This window comes from Carcharodon carcharias, chromosome 22, assembly GCF_017639515.1.
Source record: "Carcharodon carcharias isolate sCarCar2 chromosome 22, sCarCar2.pri, whole genome shotgun sequence".
NCBI lineage: Eukaryota > Metazoa > Chordata > Chondrichthyes > Lamniformes > Lamnidae > Carcharodon > Carcharodon carcharias.
In genome coordinates this window covers 53,877,731-53,904,600 of record NC_054488.1, presented here as the reverse complement: position 1 = coordinate 53,904,600, position 26,870 = coordinate 53,877,731, and the positions used below count along the sequence as shown (strand labels likewise).

General features: G+C 41.0%; 1 protein-coding gene across 5 annotated transcripts in view; it reads right to left on the bottom strand.

The window, feature by feature from the left end:
* Positions 1-26,870, bottom strand: part of rptor (regulatory associated protein of MTOR, complex 1) — a 337,285-nt gene that overhangs the window by 146,440 nt on the left and 163,975 nt on the right. For all 5 annotated transcript variants that reach the window (XM_041216771.1, XM_041216772.1, XM_041216769.1 and 2 more), the window contains 6 exons: positions 23,024-23,124; positions 22,120-22,264; positions 16,795-16,870; positions 7,896-7,997; positions 1,530-1,613; positions 998-1,108 (listed from right to left, as the gene is read on the bottom strand). In XM_041216771.1, the coding sequence (XP_041072705.1) occupies positions 998-1,108; positions 1,530-1,613; positions 7,896-7,997; positions 16,795-16,870; positions 22,120-22,264; positions 23,024-23,124 (619 nt within the window). The remainder of the gene's footprint in view (positions 1-997; positions 1,109-1,529; positions 1,614-7,895; positions 7,998-16,794; positions 16,871-22,119; positions 22,265-23,023; positions 23,125-26,870) is intronic.

The window sequence follows — 26,870 nt, the reverse complement described above, 5'->3', positions numbered from 1 at the left end:
TGAAACAGAGATGAGGTGAAATTTTCTCTTTCAGAGGGTTGATTGTCTTTGGAAATCTTTTCCTGAAAAGGAGGTGGAAGCAGAGTCTTTGAATATTTTTAAGGCAGAGGTGGATAGATTCTTGGTAAGGTGGAGAGTGATAGGTTATCGGGGGTGGGTGGGATGCAGATTTCAGAGGTTAAAATCAGATCAGCCATGAACTTATTAAACGGCGGAGCAGGCTCAAGGAGCCGAATGGCCTACTGCTCCTTGACTGTATGTTCAAATACTCCACTGCACCTGTGAAATACATGAATGGAATAATTTAAAACTTGTCATCTTACTGCTGAGCTTTGGACTGACGTACTCTAAGAGCACAGCAATGACGCACCCTAAGCATGCACACAATATGTGTGGCACAATAGATTTCCCGGTATCTTGGTTCTATTCATATAGAATCATGGAATGAATTTAGAATACTTACAGCACAGGTCATCATTCAGCCTGTGCCAGGTCTCTGCGAGAGCAGTTTAGGCAGTGGCCCACACCCCCAATCTTTCTCTTCAGTTGCTTATCCAATTCCTCTTTGAAAGCCATGATTGGATCTGCCTCCACTATCCTTTCAAGCAATATGCTCCTGATCATAACCACTCACGGTATAATAAAGTTTTTCTGAAGTTGCCTTTGATTCTTTTGTCAGTCACCTTAAATCAGTGCCTCTAGTTCTCAATCGTTCCACTAATGGGAACAGTTTCTCCTCCCTACCCCCTCTGTCCAGACCTCTCAGCTTTCTCTTCTGAGAACAGAGACCAGCTTCTCCAATCTATCCATGTAACTGAAGTACTACATTTCATCTTAGACAAAGGTGTGCTCAGCAGCTATCCTGAAAATTCTCATTTCACACCAACAAATCCTAGTTGCTGCCAAAGTGAAAACAAGGAGCTGCATACTTTAATCCGCATCCTTGTAAGATGTTTTTCACATGTTTCCTTTAGAATAAAGCAACCGCATTACTTACACTATCCACAGCCAAGATCTTTGCCCAGATGAAAACAAGAAGGGGCCTTAATTCCCGAGCTGAACTCTGAAGCAGTTTCAAAACATATGGGAAAATACCAACAGATAAGGCCTGTCAAGGAAAAACACAAAAGAAAACACGTGATTCCAATTTGCACTGAACTGCAAAAGCAAAATATAATTGAACTTGCTGTGCCATTCCAAGTTTAGATTGCTCACTTCCTAGAAATTGATTCCAATAAAACTGAACCCAATTTAAATTTTAAAAAGAAAACAAAGAAACACAACTAACGTTGAAGTGGTCTATCAGGAGTTAAGAGCCTGGGTGTCAAATTATGAAAATTTACCTTTACACAGGCAAAAAGAAAATACACCTTAGCATAAATTATCTACTAAATCTTCACAAGTTCTGAAAATTCAAATATTGGTCTGGTACAGCAGGAATATCAAATGGTCTCAGTATAGTTATGATACAGCTGAATTGAAAGATAAACGAAATACTTAAAATCTTTATATTAGAAATGGATACATACCAGACTCACGGCCCAGGGACCCAAATCTAAAAACCTGCCCAGTAAATCCAGTGCTCGCAGACGGTGGACCTGGCTAAGCAGCACCTATTACAGAAAAGAGGACAGGGAAATAATTAGCTTAACATAACAAATTCCACTTTGTTCCAGTGGAGATTTAAGCTAGAATTGGGTACGAGCAACATCCAGCTTCATCTGACATATGAGACAACCAGCATGACAGACAGAATGGCATTCAAATAGTGAAAGAAATTTATTTGGGCTCACACTTTAAGCCTAAGATAATAACAACTAGCAGTAAACTTAGCATGTAGTGAAAAAAATATTAGATCACACAAAGAGTTTCATCCAGAAAAACCACCACTGCTATAAATATTATGCTTATATAGGAAGAGAGGTGGGCCATTCTGCCTCTCAAGCCTGTTCGGCATCCAATTACATCATGGCTGATGTAATCAGATCCTACCTTTGATACCCTTACCTAACAAAAAGACTGATCTCAGTCTTAAACATTTCAATTGGCCCAGCACCCATAACATTTGGGGGAGGGGGGGGGAGGCGGCAGGTTCTAGATTCCCTTTGGTCTGTGTGGCGAGGAGAACAAGGGAATGGGTGGGCGGGGAGAAAGGCTTTACTGATTTCACTCCAAAATTATTTATTTTAAGATTATATTCAGGATTTCCTCACCAAAGGAGATAACTTCTCTTCCTTATCAAGTCCCTTTACCATTTTTACCGCTTTGATTAGGTCACCCCCTCAACCGGGTTGAATTCAAGGGAATAAAAACCAAGGCCAGGATTTTCCAGAAAATTCGGAGAGTAAGCCAAAAGTCCGTTGACTTTTGGTGGGACCGGAAAATCCCCGTTGTGGGCCAGTCTGGAAAATCCCACCCTAAGTTCATAAAACATGTCCTTGTAGTTTGATCCTTTAAGCCCTGGCATCATTCTGGTAAATCTGCAATGCACCCTTCCAAGAATTATATGTCTTTCAAGCAGATTGTCACCTGACAACTATTTTTTCCACTTTCTTATCTACTTTGTAGAAATGTTCAGTATGTCACTAAATCATACTGGAATGATGCATATCTAGGTTCACCCAACACTTGTAATTAGCATCCCAAGACAGAAAATTGCTAACATTTTACCAGAGTACATTGTAATGTCATGTGCCAACATTTAATGATTTTTTTCCCTCACTCAAAGAACTGTCCCTGTCCTTGTCCCAAACATATTAACAGGTGACATCAAGACTTATTGCATGAACACCAGCAGGTTCATTTGGGCAATGCAAGTGGGCCATTCGGTAAAGGACCCAAATATCCACTCTAGTTTGGTGCTATAGATACATAAAATACACAAATGAATAAAAATTATGGCTCATTCTGTTATCACTTATGAGCAGATTAACAGCTAACTTCCCAAAACACAGATCCTTATAAACCTCAAATGTGTGTCTGGGAATTATTTGTTTGCTGCAGCACCGCCTACTATTGCCAAAGCAGTACGCTAAAAATCACTGAAGACAAGGCATAAGTGTAACTAGTAAAACCAAAAGAATGTAGTTATGATTCCAAATATTTTGCTTGCTTCAATCAATTTTAAGCAAACAAACTTCAGACGCACTAAACAGGGAGCCAGAATTCATAGAAAAGGTTTTCTATTTGCTCCATGAATTCTGCGTGTTATTGCATTAAATTTTGAATGTTGAATATTAATAGATTCAAAGGTTTCCTGCAAAAGGTAGACAGAAATAATCTTTACATCCTCCTACAGTGTGAGCTGGTATAGGAATGAGCTGGGAACAAAGCCAGAATACTTGCCAAATACCCATTTTGGAAGGTAAGTGGGAATTAGGAGCAGAAAGGAAGGAGAAAAATCATTTAATAGAAATTTAAGTAGATAAAGAATATTAAAAAAAGCTACAACTTAACTAACATTTTGAGTAAAAGTGGCAGTACAGGAAAGGACAGTAGGGCTCTAGTTGTATGACAGATGTTAGAGTGGCAGAGGCTGAGTCAGACAAACATATTTGCAAGAATTTATTCACACTCAATATCTCATTTGAGGCAGAATTGCAGACAATCTGTCATATCAGGATTTTAGAGCAACAATTGGCAGCAGTGAGGAAGGAGGGGTGACTATCTACAGGTCAGGGAAAATGTGAAGAGACAGGCAAGAGCTGGAACATCTAGAGCAAATTATCCTTTCCAATAAACTTGAAGCACTGGTTTCCTGTATAATGAGGATGAGGATTCTGGACAAGACCATTAAAAGGACTACAATGACCCAAAAAAGAGAACCTAGGGGAGTGGAGAGGAGATTAACAGTTCTGTTAGGAATGCAGCAGTAATAGGAGACTTGAGAGGGGTGGGCACTACTTTTGCATGCTCCTGTCCCATGAATGCTTTTTAGTCTTCCAAGTGCTGGAATAGAGTACACGTCTGAAAGACTAGAAAATGCAAGAATTGCAGGTCATCGTGGTCCATGTTTAATCTCAATGTTATGGGAAAGAACTGAAGTCCCACAAAATGAATTTAGGAGATTTGGAAGCAGTGTATGGGACAAGAATTCAAGGATGGTAACCTCTGGATTCCTTCCCCAACCACGTGCTAGAATAGGAAAGGACCAAAATATTAGGGTGTTCAATACCGGTAAACAGGTAGTATTAGGATGAGAGTATCCTTTTTCTGGGGCATGGGCACCAGTTCAGGGGAAGATGGTGGCTCCTCTGCAATAATAGGTTACATGCAAGCAGGAAAGAAGCTAGTGGCAAAACATATAACTGGGAAGTGAGGTATCTTTTAACAAAGGGGGATAAGGAAAATAAAAGCAAGTTGAAAGAGAAAATAAAGGTGGCAGAAACACAAGGGCAATCTATAAATAAAAAAATTAGCAAAAGGGATAGGATGAAGATGGAATAAAGAAAGTTGAGGAGAAATATTTAATTGGCCTCTTTTTTTCCCTCTTATCTATCCAATCATAGTCATATCATCTCTACAGTGGTTGCTTTCCCAAAAGGTTAGCTCTGGAGTACCTCAAAGATATTTTTCTTGGTCCCTTTTTCTTCCTGATCTACATGCTGCCCCCTCGGCAACAGCATCTACAGGCATGGGTTCAGTTTCCTAGCCTCTCCACTACCTCTAAAACATTCCTCATCATTTCCACTGTTACAAACTGCCTGTCTGAGATCCTAATTATATACCTTCCCCAGCCTTTCCTGTCATATAGTCATCATAAAAACTGTCTAATTCAAACTTCATAACATTGTGCACCACAACTCTGCTTTACCCATCTGCTAATACCTTCATCCATGCACTTCCAGATTCCACCAATCCTGGATACATTCACTTAACGGCAGTATAAATTGTGCCCCTGCAGATTTTTGTTTTGGTTTTGAAGTGGTGAAGTGTTCCTCCCCCAGTTTGCACTGTGTTCCATCTTCATTCCAGGATCAGACAGGGAATTAATATAAAATTAACCAAGTGCTCCAAAGAAAAGTAATGTAGCCATGATAAGTATGTGCAGAAGACCCATTTCACAGAAATGTGAATCAAAAATTATACCAAAACTAAATGATTTACAAAGTAAATTAGAAATTGCTGGGCTGGCAATTCTATGATTTAAGGGCTTATGCTGCATACCACATAGTGACCAATCTATCATTAAATGGCAAGATTCACCAGCTCTACTCATTTAATCAGACACAAAAGACACCTCAACTCAAAATCCTGATTTGGATCAATTCAGTAATGAATCTTCCTTTAACCTAAAGTTTTGGCACTTCTCAAGATTTAAATCCAATCATTCACACACATCCAAAGATGGCTTGTCAAATAAAGTTGTTACATTCTAACTTCAGGGATGCCCTTGAGAAGCAAATTTCCATGGAACTCAATAAGTTTCTCACACTTCAAAAAGATACTCATGGCAGGATAGACCTAGCACCTAGAACACCCAAGGCATGTTAGTTCAATCTGGACTGCTTCCCAAATTCAAAGCAAGCTAAGGGCAATTTAAATAATATATAGACAATTGCTTGAAAAAATCTTTGGTTTTGCCAGTGTTAATGGAGAAAGCTGACTCTCCACCTGTCTCTCCTCCAGTCAGTATTTGTAATGTCATGCAGAATACATCTGACAATGGTTACCAATCCTGCTGCCTCTAAACTGCCTACCTTCAGATTAAGTCATACGCTTGCTCAAGACCTGATGCTGCTACTTCTCCTTGGCTGCAGTTCCATCAACTGGAAAGAGTAATGAGGGAAAAATAAAAATAATAAAGAGGAGCAGAGAAAACAGGAGGATAGGCAGACAGATAAACATTAGGGAAGACGACAGTGAGGCACAGAAACAGAGGGAGAAGCGAACAGTGACAGGGTGACAAGTAAAGCAGGTAGAAATGGCATGGGGAAACAACCAAGTTCTGAAAGTTTGAACACTTCCCCAGAAAGGCGGCTGTCTATTTCAGCAGAATGTAAATCCCAATATATTCCTGAGTAAATCATGTTTCAATCCAGCCAAAACATTTCTTTCGAGAAAAAATCCTGATGGGAGAAAAAATTAGCACCAAACTTACTTAACTAACAGATCTCTTTCACATTATCACTATAACTAGAAACATCATTGATAGGACTCTGTAGAATGAGCTTCTAATGATAAGAAAAAAAAAACACAGCGATTGCAAGCTCAAATCTCTCAGCATTTCAAAACCATGTCTCATTCTTCCTTCTCATCCATCTATTCCCACAGAATGAATACAAGTTCTGTTCTGTAAATACATAAGCTGCCAAGTCAACATTTTCCTCACTCAATGAGCGCTTGATCCTTCTGGCAATAACAATGCACTCTACTCATAGATGAAGCTGAAACGTCACTCAGCTGAAGTTCTAGAATGAAACCTTGAATAATTATATTAAATATTTAAGAATTATGGATCAATGTGTTTTTTAAATAAACCTTTACCCTGCGAAATCCATTCAGTGTATTTTAAATATACATGATGGTCAGGATCAGGGGAGGCGGTGGGGTAGTGGTAATGTCACTAGACGAGTAATCCAGAGGCCCAGACTAATGCCCTGGCAGCTGGTGGAATTTAAATTCAAATAATAGATCTGGGATTAAATACAAAGCCAGTCTAATAGTGACCACAAAACCATTGTTGCTTGTTGTAAAAATCCATCTAGTTCACTAATGCCCTTTAGGGAAGGAAATCGGTTCTCACCTGGTCTGGCCTATATCCAATTCCAGACCCACAACAATGTGCTTGATTCAAAAATGCCCTCTAAATACCCTCGCAAGCCACTCAGTTGCATCAAACTGCTACAAAGTCTGAAAAGAATAAAACCGCACAGGCCACACGGCATCGACTTAGGCACCAGAAATGATGATGACACACACAGCCCTGTCGACTCTACGAAGTTCTCCTTACTAATGTCTGGAAGCTTGTGCCAAAATTGGGAGAGATGTCCATCAGACTAGTCAATCAACAGCCTGACATAATCATACTCATGAAAACATACCTTACAGACAATGCCCCAAATCACCGACAGGACAGACCCACCAGAGGTGGTGGCAGCACAGTGGTATACAGTCAGAGAGAGTTATCCTGGGAGTCCTCTACGTTGACTCTGGACCCCATGAAGTCTTATGGAATCAGGTCAAAAATGGGCAAGGAAATTGCCTGCTGGTTACCACCTACCATCCCCCCTCAGCTGATGAATCAGTACACCTCCATGTTGAACACCACTTGGAGGAAGGCCGAGGGTGGCAAGGACATAGAGCGTACTCTGGGGGGATTTAAATATCCATCATCAAGACCGGCTTGGTGCAACCACTACTTACCGAACCCCAAAGGGCATAGCTGCCAGGCAGGAGCTTCAGCAGGTGGTGAGGGAACCAACAAGAGGAGTGTCTTATTTGACCTTGTCCTCCCTAATCTACCTGTCGCATGACAATTCATAGGAGTGACCACAGCAGAGTCCTTGTGGAGACAAAGTCTAATCTTCACATTGAGGATACCCTCCATCATGCTGTGTGGCAGAATCACTGGGCTAAATGGGATAGATTTTGAACACAAACTATGTTGCTGTTCCTTCACTGACGCTGGATCAAAACCTTGGAACTCCCTTCCTAACAGCACTGTGGGCGTTGCTACAGAGATTCAAGGCAGCGGCTCACCACCATCTTCTCAAAGGCAATTAGGGATGGCAATAAATGCTGGCCTAGCCAGCGACACAACATCCCATGAGTGAATTTTAAAAAAAACTTATGCACCAGTGTACTCAAAAACAAAATTAATCCACAATATTTTAGAGGCGGTCATATAACTTCCTTCTCAGTAACATTCATCATTACGCAGATTATACACTCACCTGCAAGACAATTGGCAACTGCTCTGGTGGATTCCTGTTCTCAACACCCAATGTAAGCCAGACCTGGAATGCTGTCAGCTGCTCAGCAAAGAATGGACTATGCTGTAAAAGAGGCAATTAATGGCAATGAGCATCACTGTAAACAGTTGGAAAGATTTGTTCAATACTTAATTTTGCAAGCACTTTAGAAATCTAAACTGTTAAAATTACCCTACTATACAAAGGCTTTAAATATGTTTAATGCAATTGAAAAATCAGCAGGCCACAACGAACTGATGGGGAACTTAAAAGGCAGGTCGAGAAATTTGAGACACAAATACCGAAAAGGGCTATTTCAGTAAATAAAACTCAATCCTTCGGCAGATTCTATACCACCTGCTCCATTATAGATTCTACCCCACCCAAAGACATTCAGAATAATATAATCTTCTGATTTTGATGGGTAGATCCTGAAAGCACACTGAATGACAGGTCAGAAATAAAAAATATTTACAAGAGAAGTCCTGAGAATCCAGTCTAGGTTTGGGAATGACACGTTCAACTTTAGGTATATTCTTATTTTAATATATTTATTCTCTCCATAAAAGTCAAAAACAGAATAAAAGGAAAGGGAGTCATTAGAATAATCTCTCCCGCTAAGATTGAGAGCTGCTTTGCACTGATACTAAACTTGCAGCACATGCATAACTGTGGAATGTATTCATTGAGAGGGATGGGAAAAATTTAACAAATCTTATTTGTACTGAGAGCGCTTCAAATTACAAGTGCTCTCTTGAGGCCGCATACAGTTTGCCTACACGAACCGATACTAAAGAATGTTTGCTGATGATTGCACAGTGTTCAGTGCCCATTTGCAACCCCTCAGAAACTAAAGCAGTCCTTGCCTGTATGCAGCAAGGCATGACAACATTCATCTCAGTTCTAGAACTTCACTGCAGGAGTTCCTCAGGGTAGTGTTCTGGCCCAAACATCTTCAGCTGCTTCATCAATGACCTTCCTAGCATTTTAAGGTCAGATTTGGGACGCTCGCTGATGATTGTACAACGTTCAGCACCATTCACAACTCTGCAGATATTGAAGCAGTCTGTATCCATATGCTGCATGACCTGAATAATATCCAGGCTTGGGCTCACAAACGATAAGTAACATTTGCACCACACAAGTGCCGGGAAATGACCATTTCAACAAGAGAGATTCTAACCATTGCTCCTTAACATTCAATGGCATTACCATTGCTGAATCCCCCACTATCAACATCCTGGGTTACCACTGACCAGAAACCAAACCAGACTAGCCATATAAATACTGTGGCTACAAGAGCAGGTCAGAGGCTAGGAATCATGCAGTGAATAACTCACCTCCTGACTCCCCATCTACAAGGCACAAGTCAGGAGTGTGATGGAATACTCGTTTGGATGAGTGCAGCTGCAACAACACTCAAGAAGCTTGACATTATTCAGGACAAAGCAACCAGCTTGATTTGCAGCCCTTCCACAAACATTCACTCCATCTACCACCAACACACAGTGGCAGCAGTATGTACCATCTACAAGATGCACCGCAGAAACTCACCAAAGTTCCTTAGGCAGCATCTTCCAAACGCACAGCTACTACCATCTAGAAGGACAAGGGCAGCATTTACACGGGAACACCACCACCTGGAAGTTCCCCTTCAAGTCACTCATCATCCTGACTTGGAAATATATCACCATTCCGTCACTGTCACTGGGTTAAAATCTTGGAACTCCCTCTCTAACAGCGCTGTGGGTGTACCTACAACACAGGGACTGCAGGGGCTCAAGAAGGCAGCTCATCATCAACTTCTCAAGGGCAAATAGGGGTGGGCAATAAATGCTGGCCTAGCCAGCGATGCCCACATCCCAAAAAAATTAATTTAAAAAAGGCTTGTGCTGATAAGTGGCAAGTAACATTCAGGCCACACAGGTGCCAGAAAATGATCATCTCCAGCAAGAGAGAATCTAACCATCTTCCTTGACATTCAACAGCACTCCTATCATTGAATGCCCCACTATCAACATCCCGGGGGTTACCACTGACAGAAATATAACTGGACCATCATATTTAAGTGGCTACAAAAACAGGTCAGAAGCTGAGAATTTTGTGGAGAGTAACTCACCTCTGACTCCTCAAAGCCTATCCAGCGTTTACAAGGCATAAGTCAGGGATGTGACAGGATACTCTCTACTTGCCTAGATAAGTGCCGCTCCACCGCTCAAGAAGCTTCACCATCCAAGACAAAGCAGTCCGCTGGATCAGCATCCAATTCAGCACCTTAAACATTCAATCCCTCTACTACTAGCACACTCCTGGGAACAGTGAGTACTATCTTTTAGATGCTTTACAGCAATGCATTAAGCCTCCATCAAGAACATCTTCCAAATCTCTGACCTATACCACCCAGAAGAACAAGGGCAGCAGAGGCTTGGAAACACCAGCTTCTGCAAGTTTCCCTCCAAGTCATGCATCATCCTAACTTACACTATATTGCCTTTCCTTCACTGTCACCTAGTCAAAATCCTGGAGCTCCTTTCCTAACAGTGCTGTAGGTGTAGTTACACCACATGGACTGCAGCGGTTCAAGGCAGTGGCAAGTCTAATTAGAAAATAATTTGTTGAAAATTGTCTTTGTGGGTAGAATTTTCTGCATTCCAACAACCTGGCTGTAACTTATTTAGAGAACATAAAGAAACAACCATGTTCAAGCACTGCATAAACAAGGTGGAAAGATACAGATGTGTAGTTTGTGCAGTGGAAGTGGTCAAAGAATGGAAGAGAAATGGCCATGAAGGGCATGATGGAATTTAAACCCAATAACGATTTAAGGTCTGAGGCATTCGGGCTCTGGGGGCCAAAATAAGTCAGCAAGGTTAGGGGTGATGGGCGAGTGGAATGTGGGGCATGTTAGGATATGGGCAATGGAGTTTTAGATGAGCTGAAGTTTATGGGCTGGCGGTGAAGGACAGAAAGCAGGCCAGGAAGGCGGTGGAATAATTGAGTGTGGAGGTGACACCGGCATGGATAAGGGTCGCAGCAGCAGAAAGGCGAAGACAGAAATGGAGGGAAATAATTTGTGATGGGGAGGATTATGAGATCGGAAGCTTACCTCAGGATCAAATAGGACAGCGATGCACCCAGCAGACAGGTTCAAAGACAGTAACCAGGGAGGGGAATGATGCTGGTGAGGACACAGTTTGTGCTGGAGGGACTCCGACATTCAGATGCTGATGTTCTTGGGCACCTGATACCTGACTTTGAAACTGTCAGCTATCCAGTGTATCATTGGGAAAAAAGTATGCAAATTGTAATACTTGCCACCAAAAAAAAAGATATATGTCACCATGTAGAAAACTGATAACCATGCAAATTCCCAGCAATCTGTTTGAAAATCTATGACAGATGGGACAAAATGGTGAAATATATTGTGATGGAGACAAATATTTTTAAAATCTGTACACTAGTTTTCTCCATAAGGCTTCAAATTGCTCTGAATTTGCATATAAATTCAATGTCTGTGCTGTAAATTAAAGGGTTTGCACACAAAAGAGGCTTTAAAAAAGCAAGAGATAAAAACAAAAAAACTGCGGATGCTGGAAATCCAAAACAAAAACAAAAACAGAATTACCTGGAAAAACTCAGCAGGTCTGGCAGCATCGGCGGAGAAGAGTTGACGTTTCGAGTCCTCATGACCCTTCGACAGAACTTGAGTGCGAGTCCAAGAAAGAGCTGAAATATAAGCTGGTTTAAGGTGTGTGTGTGGGGGGCGGAGAGAGAGAGAGAGAGAGAGAGAGAGAGAGAGGTGGAGTGGGGGTGTGGTTGTAGGGACAAACAAGCAGTGATAGAAGCAGATCATCAAAAGATGTCAACAACAATAGTACAAAAGAACACATAGGTGTTAAAGTTGGTGATATTATCTAAACGAATGTGCTAATTAAGAATGGATGGTAGGGCACTCAAGGTATAGCTCTAGTGGGGGTGGGGAGAGCATAAAAGATGTAAAAAAAAACATTTTTTTTTTATAATGGAAATAGGTGGGAAAAGGAAAATCTTTATAATTTATTGGAAAAAAAAAAGGAAGGGGGAAACAGAAAGGGGGTGGGGATGGGGGAGGGAGCTCATGACCTAAAGTTGTTGAATTCAATATTCAGTCCGGATGGCTGTAAAGTGCCTAGTCGTAGATGAGGTGTTGTTCCTCCAGTTTGAGTTGGGCTTCACTGGAACAATGCAGCAAGCCAAGGACAGACATGTGGGCAAGAGAGCAGGGTGGAGTGTTAAAATGGCAAGCAACAGGGAGGTTTGGGTCATTCTTGCGGACAGACCGCAGGTGTTCTGCAAAGCGGTCGCCCAGTTTACGTTTGGTCTCTCCAATGTAGAGGAGACCACATTGGGAGCAACGAATGCAGTAGACTAAGTTGGGGGAAATGCCGATGCTGCCAGACCTGCTGAGTTTTTCCAGGTAATTCTGTTTTTGTTTTGGATTTCCAGCATCCGCAGTTTTTTTGTTTTTAAGTTGGGTGAAATGCAAGTGAAATGCTGCTTCACTTGAAAGGAGTATTTGGGTCCTTGGACGGTGAGGAGAGAGGAAGTGAAGGGGCAGGTGTTGCATCTTTTGCGTGGGCATGGGGTGGTGCCATAGGAAGGGGTTGAGGAGTAGGGGGTGATGGAGGAGTGGACCAGGGTGTCCCGGAGGGAGCGATCCCTACGGAATGACGATAGGGGAGGGTGAAGGGAAGATGTGTTTGGTGGTGGCATCATGCTGGAGTTGGCGGAAATGGCGGAGGATGATCCTTTGAATGCGGAGGCTGGTGGGGTGATAAGTGAGGACAAGGGGGACCCTATCATGTTTCTGGGAGGGAGGAGAAGGCATGAGGGCAGATGCGCGGGAGATGGGCCGGACACGGTTGAGGGCCCTGTCAATGACCGTGGGTGGAAAACCTCGGTTTAGGAAGAAGGAGGACATGTCAGAGGAACTGTTTTTGAAGGTAGCATCATCGGAACAGATGCGACGGAGGTGAAGGAACTGAGAGAATGGGATGGAGTCCTTACAGGAAGCGGGGTGTGAGGAGCTGTAGTCGAGATAGCTGTGGGAGTCGGTGGGTTTGTAATGGATATTGGACTTTCTTGGACTCGAACTCAAGTTCTGTCGAAGGGTCACGTGGACTCGAAACGTCAACTCTTTTCTTCTCCGCCGATGCTGCCAGACCTGCTGAGTTTTTCAAGGTAATTCTGTTTTTGTTTTTGTTTTAAAAAAGCAAGGTTTGCTACAGCTGGTGACATCATCATGAGGTTGAAACCATTTTCTAGAATCTAGTCATTATTTGCTACTGCAAATTAGTTCATTGCTTTAAGCAATTTTCTGCTGACTAAAAGGAGGTTGTTTTTTTGAAACTTCTCCTATTTTACCACTAGAAGTTCAGTAGAAACCCCACTGATGTGTATGTATGGAGTTTTTGCAGAATGTCTCAAGAAAACTCAAACAACATTTTCAAAGGTGTCAGCCTGTGCTGCAGAACCATCTTTCAAATACCACATTTCCTTTAGTGGATTTATGTGTGCTACAGAGCTCCATAAAGATACAAAATGCAATTAATTATGGGGAGAAGCAATGCCGATTAACGAGCAAAAATAAATTTAGCGGACATGAGGTTTTAATGTCTGCAGTCAAGGTTAAAACTGCCAAGATTAGTTTCCAAGATTAACATTTAAGCGTGGAAAAATTTTAGAATACAGGTTTTTGTGTAGAAACACTGCTTCACAATGACTGGTGGGAGGGGTTGAAGCAGCCACAAGAGAACTCCCAACGTGGGAAGTATTTTGATTGACCTTAAAGTTTTATTAATGTTTCCATCTTGAGTACTGGAAGCTGAAAAGCAGACCATGCTAAAGAAAATTGTAATAAAAGCATCGTTCTGCTCCTCAAATAACCAATTCATCCATCTTCAACTACCATCCCATTCTTAACCTTCCATTGTTAAGTGCCTACAAATCTATCATCGTCATATGAGCTCATCTTTCACAATAAGTCCCAATTCAAATCGCTCCCACCCGGTTTTCACTCTTTTCACACCAACAAAGTGCAAACACTATAAATCTGAAATGAAAATAGAATTTTTTAGAAGAACTAGCAGGACAGTCAACATCTGTAAAAAGCAAGAGTAGGCTAACATTCTGGATGTGATTTGTATATTTCCAGTACTTCCTACTTTTATTTCAAGAATGCTCTGCGGGTTAAAGTCTCATAACGACATAAGGAGGCTACATACAGGTTAAGTGAGTGGGCAAAGGTCTTGCAGAAGGAGTACAATGTGGGAAAATGTGAAATTGTCCATTTTGGCAGGAAGAATAAAAGAAAAGCGTATTATCTAAATGGTGAGAGATTGCAGAACTTGAAGGTGCAGAGGATCTGGGTGTCCTAGAGCATGAATCACAAAAGGCAAGTATGCAAGTACAACAAGTAATTAGGAAAGCTAATAGAATGTTATCATTTATTGCCAGGGGAATTGAATACAAAAGTAGGGAGGTTACGCTTCAGTTATGCAAGGTACTAGTGAGACCGCATTTGGAGTCCTGTGTACAATATTGGTCACCTTATTTAAAGAAGGGCGTAAATACATTGGAAGCAGTTCAGGGCAGGTTTACCAGACTAATACCTAGAATGGGTGGGTTGTCTTATGAGGAAAGGTTGGACAGACTAGGCTTGTATCCAATGGAGTTTAGAAGGGTAAAAGACGACTTGATTGAAACACACAACATTCTGAGGGGTCTTGAGAGAGTGGATGTGAAGAGGATGTTTCCTCTTGTGGAAGAACCTAGAAACAGGGGTCACTGTTTAAAAATAAGAGGTCACCCATTTGAAACAGATGAGGTGAAATCTTCCCACTCAGAGGGTTGAGTGTCTTTGGAACTCTCTTTCTGAAAAGGTGGTGGAAGCAGAATCTTTGAATACTTTTAAGGCAGAGATGGATAGATTCTTGGCAAGCAAGGGGGTGATAGATTATTGGCAGTAGGTGGGATGCAGATTTCAGATTCCTATCAGGTCAGTCATGATCTTGTTAAATGGCAGAGCAGGCTCGATGGGCTCCTTGCTCGTATGTTCATTAGCAATAATCCAATGCCACCCACTTCATGTACAAAAGAAACAACGGACTTGCATGTAAAATTATAGCAATGTTGAGATTTATGGAGGTGGGGGATAGATTTCTCTCCTCCTACCCCACCCCATATGCACATCGTGACTAATATATTGTTGCTCCCAATGCGGTCTCCTCTACATTGGTGAGACCAAGCGCAAACTGGGCGACCGCTTTGCAGAACACCTGCGGTCTGTCCACAAGAAAGACCCAAACCTCCCTGTCGCTTGCCATTTTAACACTCCACCCTGCTCTCTTGCCCACATGTCTGTCCTTGGCTTGCTGAGTTGTTCCAGAGAAGCCCAACGCAAACTGGAGGAACAGCACCTCATCTTCCGATTAGGCACTTTACAGCCTTCCGGACTGAATATTGAATTCAACAACTTTAGATCTTGAATTCCCTCCTCCAACCCCACCCCCTTTCCGTTTCTTCCCCCTCCCTTTTGTTTTTTCCAATAATTTATATAGATTTTTCTTTTCCTACCTATTTCAATTATTTTAAATCTACACTTTTTATGCCCGGTTAGTCTTATTCCACCCCAACCCCACTAGAGCTGTACATTGTGTGTCCTGCCATCCATTCTTAATTAGCACATTCGTTTAGATAATATCACCACCTTCAACACCTCAATGTCCTTTTGTCTGAGACATCTTTTGATTATCTGCTCCTTTCACTGCTTGCTTGCCCCTACAACCACACCCCCCCAACTTCTCTCCCCACACCTTAAACCAGCTTAAAATTGCACCCCTCTCCTAATTTCACTCAGTTCTGTTGAAGGGTCATGAGGACTCGAAACGTCAACTTTTTTCTTCTCCGCCGATGTTGCCAGACCTGCTGAGTTTTTCCAGGTAAGTCTGTTTTTGTTTTGTGACTAATATATACACTGTTATGTTTATTTCTAACTCTTTTAGCCAGTGGCTGCACAGTAACAACAGTAGTTTGAGAACACTGTGCCATGGAAGGGCCAGGTCACGGCTGAATGCTTCAATGATCAGCAACAGTCACAGCCATTCCTTTTCACCAACCCTTGGTACCACCATCTCTCAATCTGTTGGACAATGGATTCATTTGATGTCCAATCCAATGCTAAAAACAGGTATAAAGTAGTTATATCAATGAAGCAACTAAGGCTAATTCACACAATATAGGTTTTGTACAGCTTATTCTCTGTCTCTTTCAATTAGCAGAGCACATGGAAAACCACACCTTGGCATTGTACCAGATTGTCAGAAGTGCATGTCAGGTTAAACACACAACTCCATTCTAATATATATATGCACTATGTATGGAGATATATATAGCCACAAACAATGAAATAAATGACAAGTTTTGGATGCTGGCTGATGGATACAATGTTGACCAGGAAATCAGGGGAACTCACCTATCCTTCTCTGAGTAATTCCATTGGATTTCTTTTTTTCACATCCACCTCAGAGGGCAGACAGCATTTAACATCTTAGCCAAAAGACAGCACTTCTGAGAGTGCAGTACTCCCTCAGTACTGCACTGGGATGTCAGCCTTCATTTTGTGCTCAAGTCTCGGAGTTTCACAATCTCTAACTTGGGGGCAGAAAGCACTGCTACTGAGCCGCAGCTGACAAGTACATACAGTTCAGTGAAAGTTAACTTTTCAGTTGTTCCTGATTCCATTAATTAGAACAAACAATAGCATAACGGATTGCAATACAAATTTCCTACTTTAAAAATGGCACAATAAACAAGAGCTTCTGAAAAAAATTGATGAACTCACTCTAAAAGCTGTTCCCTCTTCTATGATGGTAGGAAGTTGCGAAAGGCAAATGTCCACTGCGAGGTCCCAAGCTTGCCTGCAAAGTGATTCACAAATTCACACACTGCAATGACTAAAATTTGTACATTGGTAATCGTTCTTTTTGTTGACAACACTATCAATGCAGAAATTATCATTCCAGCAGCTATTTCTAACAGTCCTGAACGTGTTTTAGTTTCACATATGTGATGCAGTTATTTGAAAGAAGTGCACATGTTCGATAGTTTCTCTCCAATTAGCCCTCCTGCCTGCTCCAAGGTCACCTTGTCAATGAGTTCCACCTCCTCCTCCGTTGACCCCTTCCCACCCAAATTCATTTCTGGGCCTCCATGCTGTCTGACATTGTAAGTGATTTCTGCTCAATTACTGGCACTCTTTTTTCAAAACCACCATCGTAAACCCTTCATTGAAACCCACCCGCCTCTATACTTACAGCCGTTCCACCTCTAACTTCCCTTTCCTCTCCAAAGTCCTTCAACATATTGCTGTCTCCCAAATCCAGCCCATCTTTCCTGCAACTTCACAAGAACGTAAATGAGAGGAGGCTATAAGGTCCCTTGAAACTGCTTCACCATACAATAAAATCAGTTGGTTTTTGACCTCATATCACTTGACTCCCTGAGTATCCAAAACTCTTCATGTTCGAATCTCTTCAATCATGCATCCAGCTGATCTAACATACAGATTTGGACAGGCTACAATTTCCTCCATCTGAACACTGGGATGACCGACGGCATGGTCCTCTCACCCTCCCAATCTCCACCACAAACTCCGTCACCTTTTCATTGCTGGGTTAAGCCAGACTGTTTGCAATCTCAACAGCCTGTTGAACCTATAGATAAAACCTTAAGATTCAAGTTAGAGTGCTATTTGTAGCACTGGGTTGCACACAATAGGAAGGACATTGAGGCTGTAGAGAAGTTACAAGATAGTCACCAGGATAGTGCCTGATATAACCAAGCTTGTCAAGAAACTTACTATCCTCTTCTTTGGCTCAGCATCTATTTTTGTCTGGTTACATTTCTGCAAAGCTCCAAGGGACTCTTTTCTACATTACTGGCATTATATAAATGCAGTTAGTGTTTACTTTTTGAACAGCTGAACAGAATGAGTGTCAAAATCACGATTTATATGAAATGGTGATTTATCCCGTAATACAATTAGCAAAGTAAAGATGAATTATCACATAACGGGGTGATATATTTGCTATTACAACATAACCATTTCACATTTAAAATTTTAATTCACATTAAGCCTTTGCTAGGGTGTGATTCCAAAAGCGCGATCTATCTTTCAGCACCTCGTCTTTGTGGGCAACATTTTATGTAAAGCTACTCAGCTCTACAGTCATTGCCGAACCAGAACTCCATTTCATCTGGCATCAATCATATTTCTAATAATGCTTACTAAATGACATTCAGAAGGAAAACCTGATTGACTTTTGTCTGTCTAACCCAAGGGCACAGAAATCAACTAAGGCGTACACCCTACTACTTCCTTGGTCTAGCTCAGCTAACTAGCAAAGAGCCAGACCCCAAGCCTAGCATCTTCCTGGTTGGTATGGCTCATTACTTTCACCTGTGGGGAGCCAGTCTTTCATTTTGGAGGCCAGTGTGATTGGATCGAATGAAGATTATACTGTATGAAAAATTAAATACACAATTCAAATTCAATGAGGGAAATTGAAATGATCAGTTTTCCCTGTACGAACACTATCAGCAGCCAAAGTATCTCAATTAAAATCACAATTCAGTAAAGCCATTTTTTTTTTAAAACTTCAGTGATGCAAGCTTCAAAAAGTTCTTTTACTTAGCAAGTGTCATTTTGTATTCCTAATTAACTTACACCCAGGAAAATGCAATAAAAGAAAATTCATTGTTAAAGGTGTCAAGTTAGCTAAAACATTTAAAAATGGGTTCCATACAGCAGGACAAACAGTTCTTGTTATTGTTTACTACTCTATACGGAATTTAACTGTGCTGGATAAGTACACATGTAAATACCTTAGAACCAGATTTCTGTGCATGATTTTTGCTTGCTGTTGCAGGCATCAAAATGCAGTTACTTCAAACAGGTCATGCATGTCTTGAATGCTAATAGAGGAGGCCACTTGGCACTGAGCGAGAAAAAATTATTTGAAACTTGTGTTTGTAGATTTACGTCACATCTCCATCTGGTCTTTTCTGTTGAATTCTTCAAATCCAGGCAAAATGAAATACACGGACAAGAAGTTCCAACATGAAGGGGCTACTTATAATTCTAAGGAAATTTTAATATCAATTCTAAAGAGCAGAAAGCTGGATTTTGTGGGAATTAGGAAGTGATGGTGTGGAATTAAATTTTTTCAATATTTGATTCTTAGATGAGGTGTATACAGTTGCACACACATTCATTTTTGAGGCACAGATTTAGGATTATGACATGAAAATTTTATTTAGCATGATGTTATCATTTATTACAAGGGGGATTGAATACAAAAGTAGGGAGGTTATGCTTCAGTTGTACAGGACATTGGTTAAGACTACACCTGGAGTACTGTGCATAGTAATGGTCTCCTTATTTAAGAAAGGATATAAATGCATGAGCAGTTCAGAGAAGGTTTACTGAATTAATACCAGGATTGGGCAGGTCATCCTATGAGGGGCTAGGGGGTCACTGTTTATAAGTAAGGGGTCGCCAATTTAAGGCAGAGGTGAGATGGAATTTTTTTCTCGCAGAGGGCAGCAAGTCTTTGGAACTCCCTTCCTCAAAAGGCAGTGGAAGCAGAGTTTTTGAATATTTTCAAGGCAGAGGTAGATAGATTCTTGATAAACAAGGGGGTGAAGGGTTACTGGGGGTAGGCTCAAAAAGCCAAGTGGCCTACTCATGCTCCTAGTTCGTGTGTATGTATGTTCATATGATTTGCTCCAAAAATCCTCCATTTGAGATTTAAATATATCCAAAGACAAGATATCATATTGTCAGTCAACAAATTTCTTGCTTAGCATGGTTTTCTAAGCCTTTGAAAACTCAGATTTGTATCTTCAATTATTACTGCTAAAATGTCATGATCAAAACTGCTGACGTTTCTAGCACAAGAGGTGACCATTCAGCCTATCACCTCTGTGCTGGCTCCTCATTAGAGCAATCAAAAGCTATCATTGTCCTGTTCTCTCCCCAAAGTCCTGTATCTTCCTGCTTGAAATATCCATCTATTTCACCCCCAAAAGACGTCATCATTTATACTTCAACTATGTCCTATGGCCAAGTATTCCTTGCTTAAACTTGCTTGTTATTGTCTCTCCTCACTGATCAATTCAAATTGAAAATGCCCTTGCCCTCAACCAGAGACAGGTAATTCCCTATTTACTCCATCAGAGTCTTTCATAATTTTAAACATATACATTAAATGTCCTTTTAGCCTTTGTTGCTCCAGAGAAACAATTTAAGCAACTTCTCATAACTATAGTTTCTCATCCCTAGGATCATCTTGGTGAATCCGTACTGTATGTCTTCTATGGCTTTAATGTCCTTCTTATAATGAAGAGTCCAAAACTACTTACTGCACTAACTGGGTCTTAACCATTCCATCTTGCAAAATTATCATAACCGCATTGTTGCTGCTCTCTGCAACACCATTACAAAAATCCAAAATACTTTTGGCTTTTTCTGTAGCTTACCTACCTGCATTCATATTTTCAAGGTATTCGATTCTCCAGGTCCCATTCTATCTTCCCTAAGTACCTCATCTTGAGGTGGTGAGAAGGCTTGCATGATCCTTATGAACCTAAGAGTTATGCTGACAGGAGCATAACTATTGGCAGAGCCACCAAAGGTGGACAAATCGACAGACGGTCTTAGCAGAAGGTTACGAGTCAGGCTAATGACTTGTTCACATAAAAACATCTTTCATTACAATCCAGAGGTAAAATGAGTTGGAAACAACACAAAGGTAGGATTGTTACAGACTTGCAAATATAAACATCAACCATGGAGAACCACAATCTGCTGGATGCAAGTCAGGTAATACTTCAATGGAGTCTTGCTCTGGATAGACAGCAGCGGAGCAAGTAGGTTGCCTCATGTGCCACTATGTGCAGCGGATCCCAACCATACAAACTTCAGCACCTTTCAATTGAGTTTGTACTTCCATCTCTTGTTCTTCCTCCACAAACATATGATCGCACACTTATCTGGATTAAATGCATCCAAAGCTTCTTCTCTTCCAGTCCTCTTTGTTGCTTGCCAAGCCCCCTACTTTTGTCACATCATCAAATTTTGATATCAGCAAGACTTTCACATAGAAGCTGGATATATTTGAGGAAACCAAACACTAAATAAGGCAGAAGGCTGGCCACCAGCTGTGACCTGGATTTTAATCAATTATATATAGATGGATTTAAAGCCTTCTCTCTGGCTGATGCTAGCGTGCAAATAAGAGAAAAGGAGGTCAAACTCAGAGCTAGGCTGGAGAAGGTTTCAGAAGTAGTGCAGTGTGAAGCTGCAGAGTATTTGCATTCTAGAATGGCAATTTAAACTCCATTTGCTGCAAGACAGGTAATCACTAAAGGTCAGCAAGGAATGAGGAGTGTGGGGGCTTAAGATGAAGGGATTTGAGTGGTTGACATGTGGAGGATGATCAGGGAGGATTGTCAAGGAGGCCACTGACTAAGTCCAGTGGCTATAAAGGCATGGATTCAGCAATAATGGGAGTAAGGGTAAAGGCAGAGGGCTAGCAGCTTTATAGAGCTGGAAGGAAGCAGTCTTGGTGATGGACAGGATATTGGGCTTGAAGCTCAATTCTGGGTTAAGCAGAATGTCGAGGTTGCATGTAGCTAGAGAAAGTATACAAGGTTAACTCTCATCAAGAGTTAAACTAGTTAATTTAAACATTTTGAGATTGATTCCCCACCTCATTCCCCTTCAGCCAGTTCACCACGCAACTGCTTCTCCTGTTGCAACAATCCCACGTCTACTGCTGAAACTCTCCACTCAGACTGGGTTGATTCCCTAAGCTCTGTTCTAGTTGTGAACATTCAATTAGGAGCTGAGTATTATAAAATTACAAACAAATCCTCAATGAATTCAGTGCATGACACTTGCAAAACTGATGCATTGAGTCATCTCCAACACCATTAGCACATATCTCGAATAAGTTTAATCGTTGCATCTGTTTAATTTTTATATCTTGCAAATTCAACCAATTCAGGTGTATGAGTAAGTGGTTCTCTTTCAAATCAGTCAACCTCATTTTGGGCAGAAGCTTTATCTAACAGTTGGTTTTCAGAAGAGTTGCAGCTAACTCACCACATAGCGTGCATGTATGTTGGAGGCAGCCGAGGACTACTGACAGGGGTACAGTTGTACGACCTCATGATCCTTTCAGCTAAAAGAAAATTGCGGAATAAACTGGCAACCAGCAAGTCTTGTCTAAATAATTTCTGGAAGAGATCTGTGGAAACAAAGTCAAGTACATAATTATATTAATGTTAATATAAAATAGGCTTTCTTAAATGGTTAGACTAGGCAAGAATATTCGTCCATCGTCAAACCTCAACAACTGAATTGTACAAAGAATCCATAAGGAGCGTTAAAAGCCGCAGACTAAACAAATATTCAGGCAAATTACTTGATCTATTTTGCAATTTAACTACACTACTATTTTAGAGTGCCTGGAAAAGTTTATCAAACCATTTAAATTGTAGGAGAGAATGCAGCAAACTGACTTTTTGAAAATTAATTGTACAGTTTCAATAGCATAGTTTTCAATTTCATTTATGGAGAAATACCAAGCTGATGACACATAAAGCGATGAAAACACTGAAGCAATAAAGGTTGCGTCTATTAGTCTGCTTACTGTTTGTGAAGTTCAACTATAAGGTCATATATGATGGAGGGTTAACTGAAAATAACTCTCAACTTACAAAACAGCCATAATGGATATCAGCTATAAGATGATATTAGCCAGAGATCTTACTTGAGCAAATCCTGAGTGGACATGAGTCAATGCGCAATTCACGCCTGCCCACTGCGAGGTAGGATGATCCCAATGTGCAAGATTGGATGGCAGGTGAAGGAAAACAGCAACCATACTTGAGATGCAAGCAGTCCAAGTTCTAACAAATCTCTTTATAAAGCAGTGGCATTGGCATTGAAGTAGATGCAGATGACTTATCTGGCCCACTACAGATTACAATAGATTTCTTCTTACCTCTAGGTAATACATTCCAAGCTATGGTGTCTGTTATTGCTGTAAAAATCCAATTGAGTTCTCCGAGGGGAGTTCGCCTGTCATTAAGTCTTCCTGGAATTCTAAGTTTGAAAAGAAAAGTGACAGGAAGTAGAGTTAAATCAGGAAAACAAAGAAATGTTTCCCTCTCTATTAGTCAGATGGAAAAAAAAGCACATATGAGCCGGTGAGTCATATCACTCCACCTGCAAATTTAAACATGGGCCCAAGAATTAAAAATCTAAGACAAGAGGCAAAAGCAAAGGCACAAGTGGATAGATATTCCAATAATTTGCTTTCGCTCGCGTGCAACTATTTATGCTACTTCTGTGCTTTCTGTGTTTAGTACATCATTATAATGTTGCAAAAAAAGCTTCCATTATGTGAAGAAGAAACATAAAAATTGGTTACTTTGCACGCCAAAGGAAACAAAGGAAAATCAAACCAAGCTTACGGGAAAGAGTATGAAAAGAGAAGCCTGAGTCCTGTATAGACAAAGGCTTTTTTTGAAAGGAGAGATAACAGGATTATATACTAAAACACAATACTCCGCAGTATTCACAGTTTTAGGCTGACATTTGCTTTCTTAAACTGAGAAATGTGGAGAGGCAAAGCAAAGTAAACAAGGCGTTTAATATGTTTTCCCCTGCAACGTGTGATTTTATACTGAGCCGTGCAAGGTCAAGAGGCTATATATTCTGTGCCCAGTCGATGCTGTGCTGGTCAATCACAGCCAGCTGAGGAAAGTGGTTTTAATAAGTTTAGAAGGTGGTTAAAAACATAGTTAAATTCATCAGGCAAGTGCTCTGATTACTACCCAGTGAACCTTGATGGAAGCACCAGTCAGGTGAGAGCAGCATCTGCTCATCCTTTCAAGGTCACTCTCCACAGGTCATAAACCTAGATTCACAAAGCACTGGTTCCTTGGACAAGATACCCAAGGGCCAACGTCACTGCAAAACTGTACTCCAAAGAGTCCCATTAGCAATAGCGTGAGAGAGTACTATATTTCCCCTTCCTTGGCCTAAAGCACTCTGGTTTCTTGCCACACACTGCTAATTACATTGGCTGAACTGTGCTAAGTCAGCACAGATCAAAAGAACTGACATGCAGGATCAGTATTTTGGCTGGTTGGCCAGCAACTACAGCTGCAGTTACATCAAATGTCTGTGTTGCAGCAATGCTGCACTGCCCTCTTCCTCTCCAAATCAAAAGTTACATCTTGGTAGCGGTACCACCAGGACTTGTACCAATGTATGGTGATGTTACCGATGGACAGCAATAAAAGCACTACTTGCTGTAATACTTACTAAACCTTTCCACAGAATGCCTCGCACAGGACATAAATGTTAACCTGATCATTAGTTTAAGTGCTCAAGAATAATGAGCAAATCTCAAGTGTCAAATCTCAATGTTGCCCTTAACCCACCTTAAGCTCCTCAAGCATGGCAAATGGATAGCAGAACTTTAAACTGTCTACCTGACTATTGCTCAGTACTGCATTCCTGCAGACAATATAACTTGGCATTAATTCCCTGGCACATGCCTCACTCTTTGAGAAAGTTATTTGCATCTACAATTTGTTTAAATTACAAAAAATATTCAAATCACAGACTACAAACTAAGGTTTAAGTTGTAACCCAGTCTGCACAACAGCAAGCTCTATTGCCTGGGGCACCTTGAGGTAAAAAACACTTCTAACCAACGTCACGGCAGCTGCTGATCCTGCAAAATCAGTTCACTTTTGGAATTCCCAAGACACTGTACCTGGTTATTTTTAAGCTTGAACTTTGTGAGCAAGATACAATGTTACCAGTTTGCTGTAAAAGAATCTTCTTCAAATCAATAATTTCATAATGCGGTATAGTCATAAACTGACTAGTGGGTAACGAGATTATATTATACTCACAATGCTTACTGTTGAAGATGTCAGAATTACCTATTTAACTCTTTAAAATAAACTTTGAAAGGCAACCTGAAAACATTTAGAAGTTAATTTGCACCGAGCACCTTAAATCGTTCACCATAGAAGTCTGAGTGAATGAGCAGAAAAACTCCAGGTTACATTCTCATTGCTCCTTCAAAAAAGAAATCACTATACTTCCAGTGCATCAGCAACATGAGGATAAAAGGTAGTCAATGTTTAACTTCACTTCTGATCACAACAACCTGTAGTCCTGAAGTTTAGACTAAGGTCATGGTGCGCCTAACTCCCTGCTAACATGGTGATACTTTCTCATCTGCAGCACTTCTGCCTCAAAGACAGAAGTTGAGGGTGAAAGCACCAGCTCCCTATATACATACATTAGCAAAATAGAAAGTCAAAACAGCCAAGAAAGGGAACCATAATAACCTGAAAATATTTCACAATTTATCAGCCCATGAGGCAGTAGAAAAACTATACCAATTGCTAGAGCCCCAATTTTCTGACCACAGCAAAATTGAAGCTCTGTCAGCTTTGTTGCCCAACAAACTGACTTAAGAATATTCTCCTTAATCTGAATGCTTCCCTGTACATGGAAAACATGGACAGATCCAGAGGCTGCTTGACTGCAAGTCAGGGAGCTGCTGGGTGTGAGGATGAAGGGTTGTACGTTTGAAATGTTAATCCACCTGCTCTCTTCACGGACGCTGACTAGCCGGGGGTGCTTACAGCATTTTGTTTTGGTTTCTGAATTCCATCTTTGTTTGCTTTTAACTTGTTCTTAAAGGATGCTGCTTACCCTTAAGAGATGTTAGAGCAGCACCACAAAGATGGCAATGTGGGAAATATTTCTGCAATGATTTGACAGGTAGTATTCTAGCTTTTAGCATTCTTTTTGGAGGACCTTATGTAGGAGATTTGACAAAGCAGAGTGGGCCTCTTTTAAGCAGAAGGCCATCCATCTTTGAAAGCAGAGTCCAAGCAGTCTTGAAGATCATCTCCAACTGAGTCTGTATACTCTCTCAAGGGTTGCAAGACTTGGGAGCAGATGACAAATAGATCCAGAGATACCAAAGAATGTGTAGATACCTTGGAACATATTTGTACTATTCTTCCATGCAAAACAAGTCCCCTCCTCCTACCCTGGGTATCTATCTACTTAATACACCCTCAGCGTAATTACCTGCCAAGTTACGAGTATTATTCCCATTCTTTACAGAGCACTTTCATTCCACAGAAGCTGCATGGTACAGCCAGTGGGGATCAATACTTCATTTACAGAGCCCTTGACAGTTAAACCACAAGAGATTCACAATTGAATAAAAACTGTGTGAAATAATGGAAGTTGGAGGTCTCAAACCCACTTGAGGCAGACAAATCTCCTGTCATGACTTTAAACGCAAAAGTATACAATGAACAGCAGTATTAATTAATCCATTGACTAGATAAACTTGAATTACTCAACACTTGCCCAGCTATTAAAGTTAATATTTTGCACCTAAACAGGTTACTTATTATGGTTCAGTGCGAACTTCCTACTCGTCTGTCAGACAACAATCTAAAGCCTCATAGTACAGTGGATTTCTTTTCTCCTCACTGGGAACTCAAAATACCGATATGCTCCCAAGGGTCCCATCTAAAATAAGGCAAACTCTTGAAGGCTCCTTAGAAAACGGAGGTATCCTTGAGAAGCATCTGCCCACACAGCGTCAACTACCCAAAGAAAACAATGTTTCTACAATGGCAAAACTATTTGCGTGCAACAAAGATTATTTAGTGAGCAATGACCAGGCCAATGTTATGGACCCGCAATACCTCCTTAGTAAACCATGCAGGAAGTACTACACTGTTCTCCCAACATTGCTGGCCACTGCAGCACACCCAAGTTAGATTAAAATCCATATA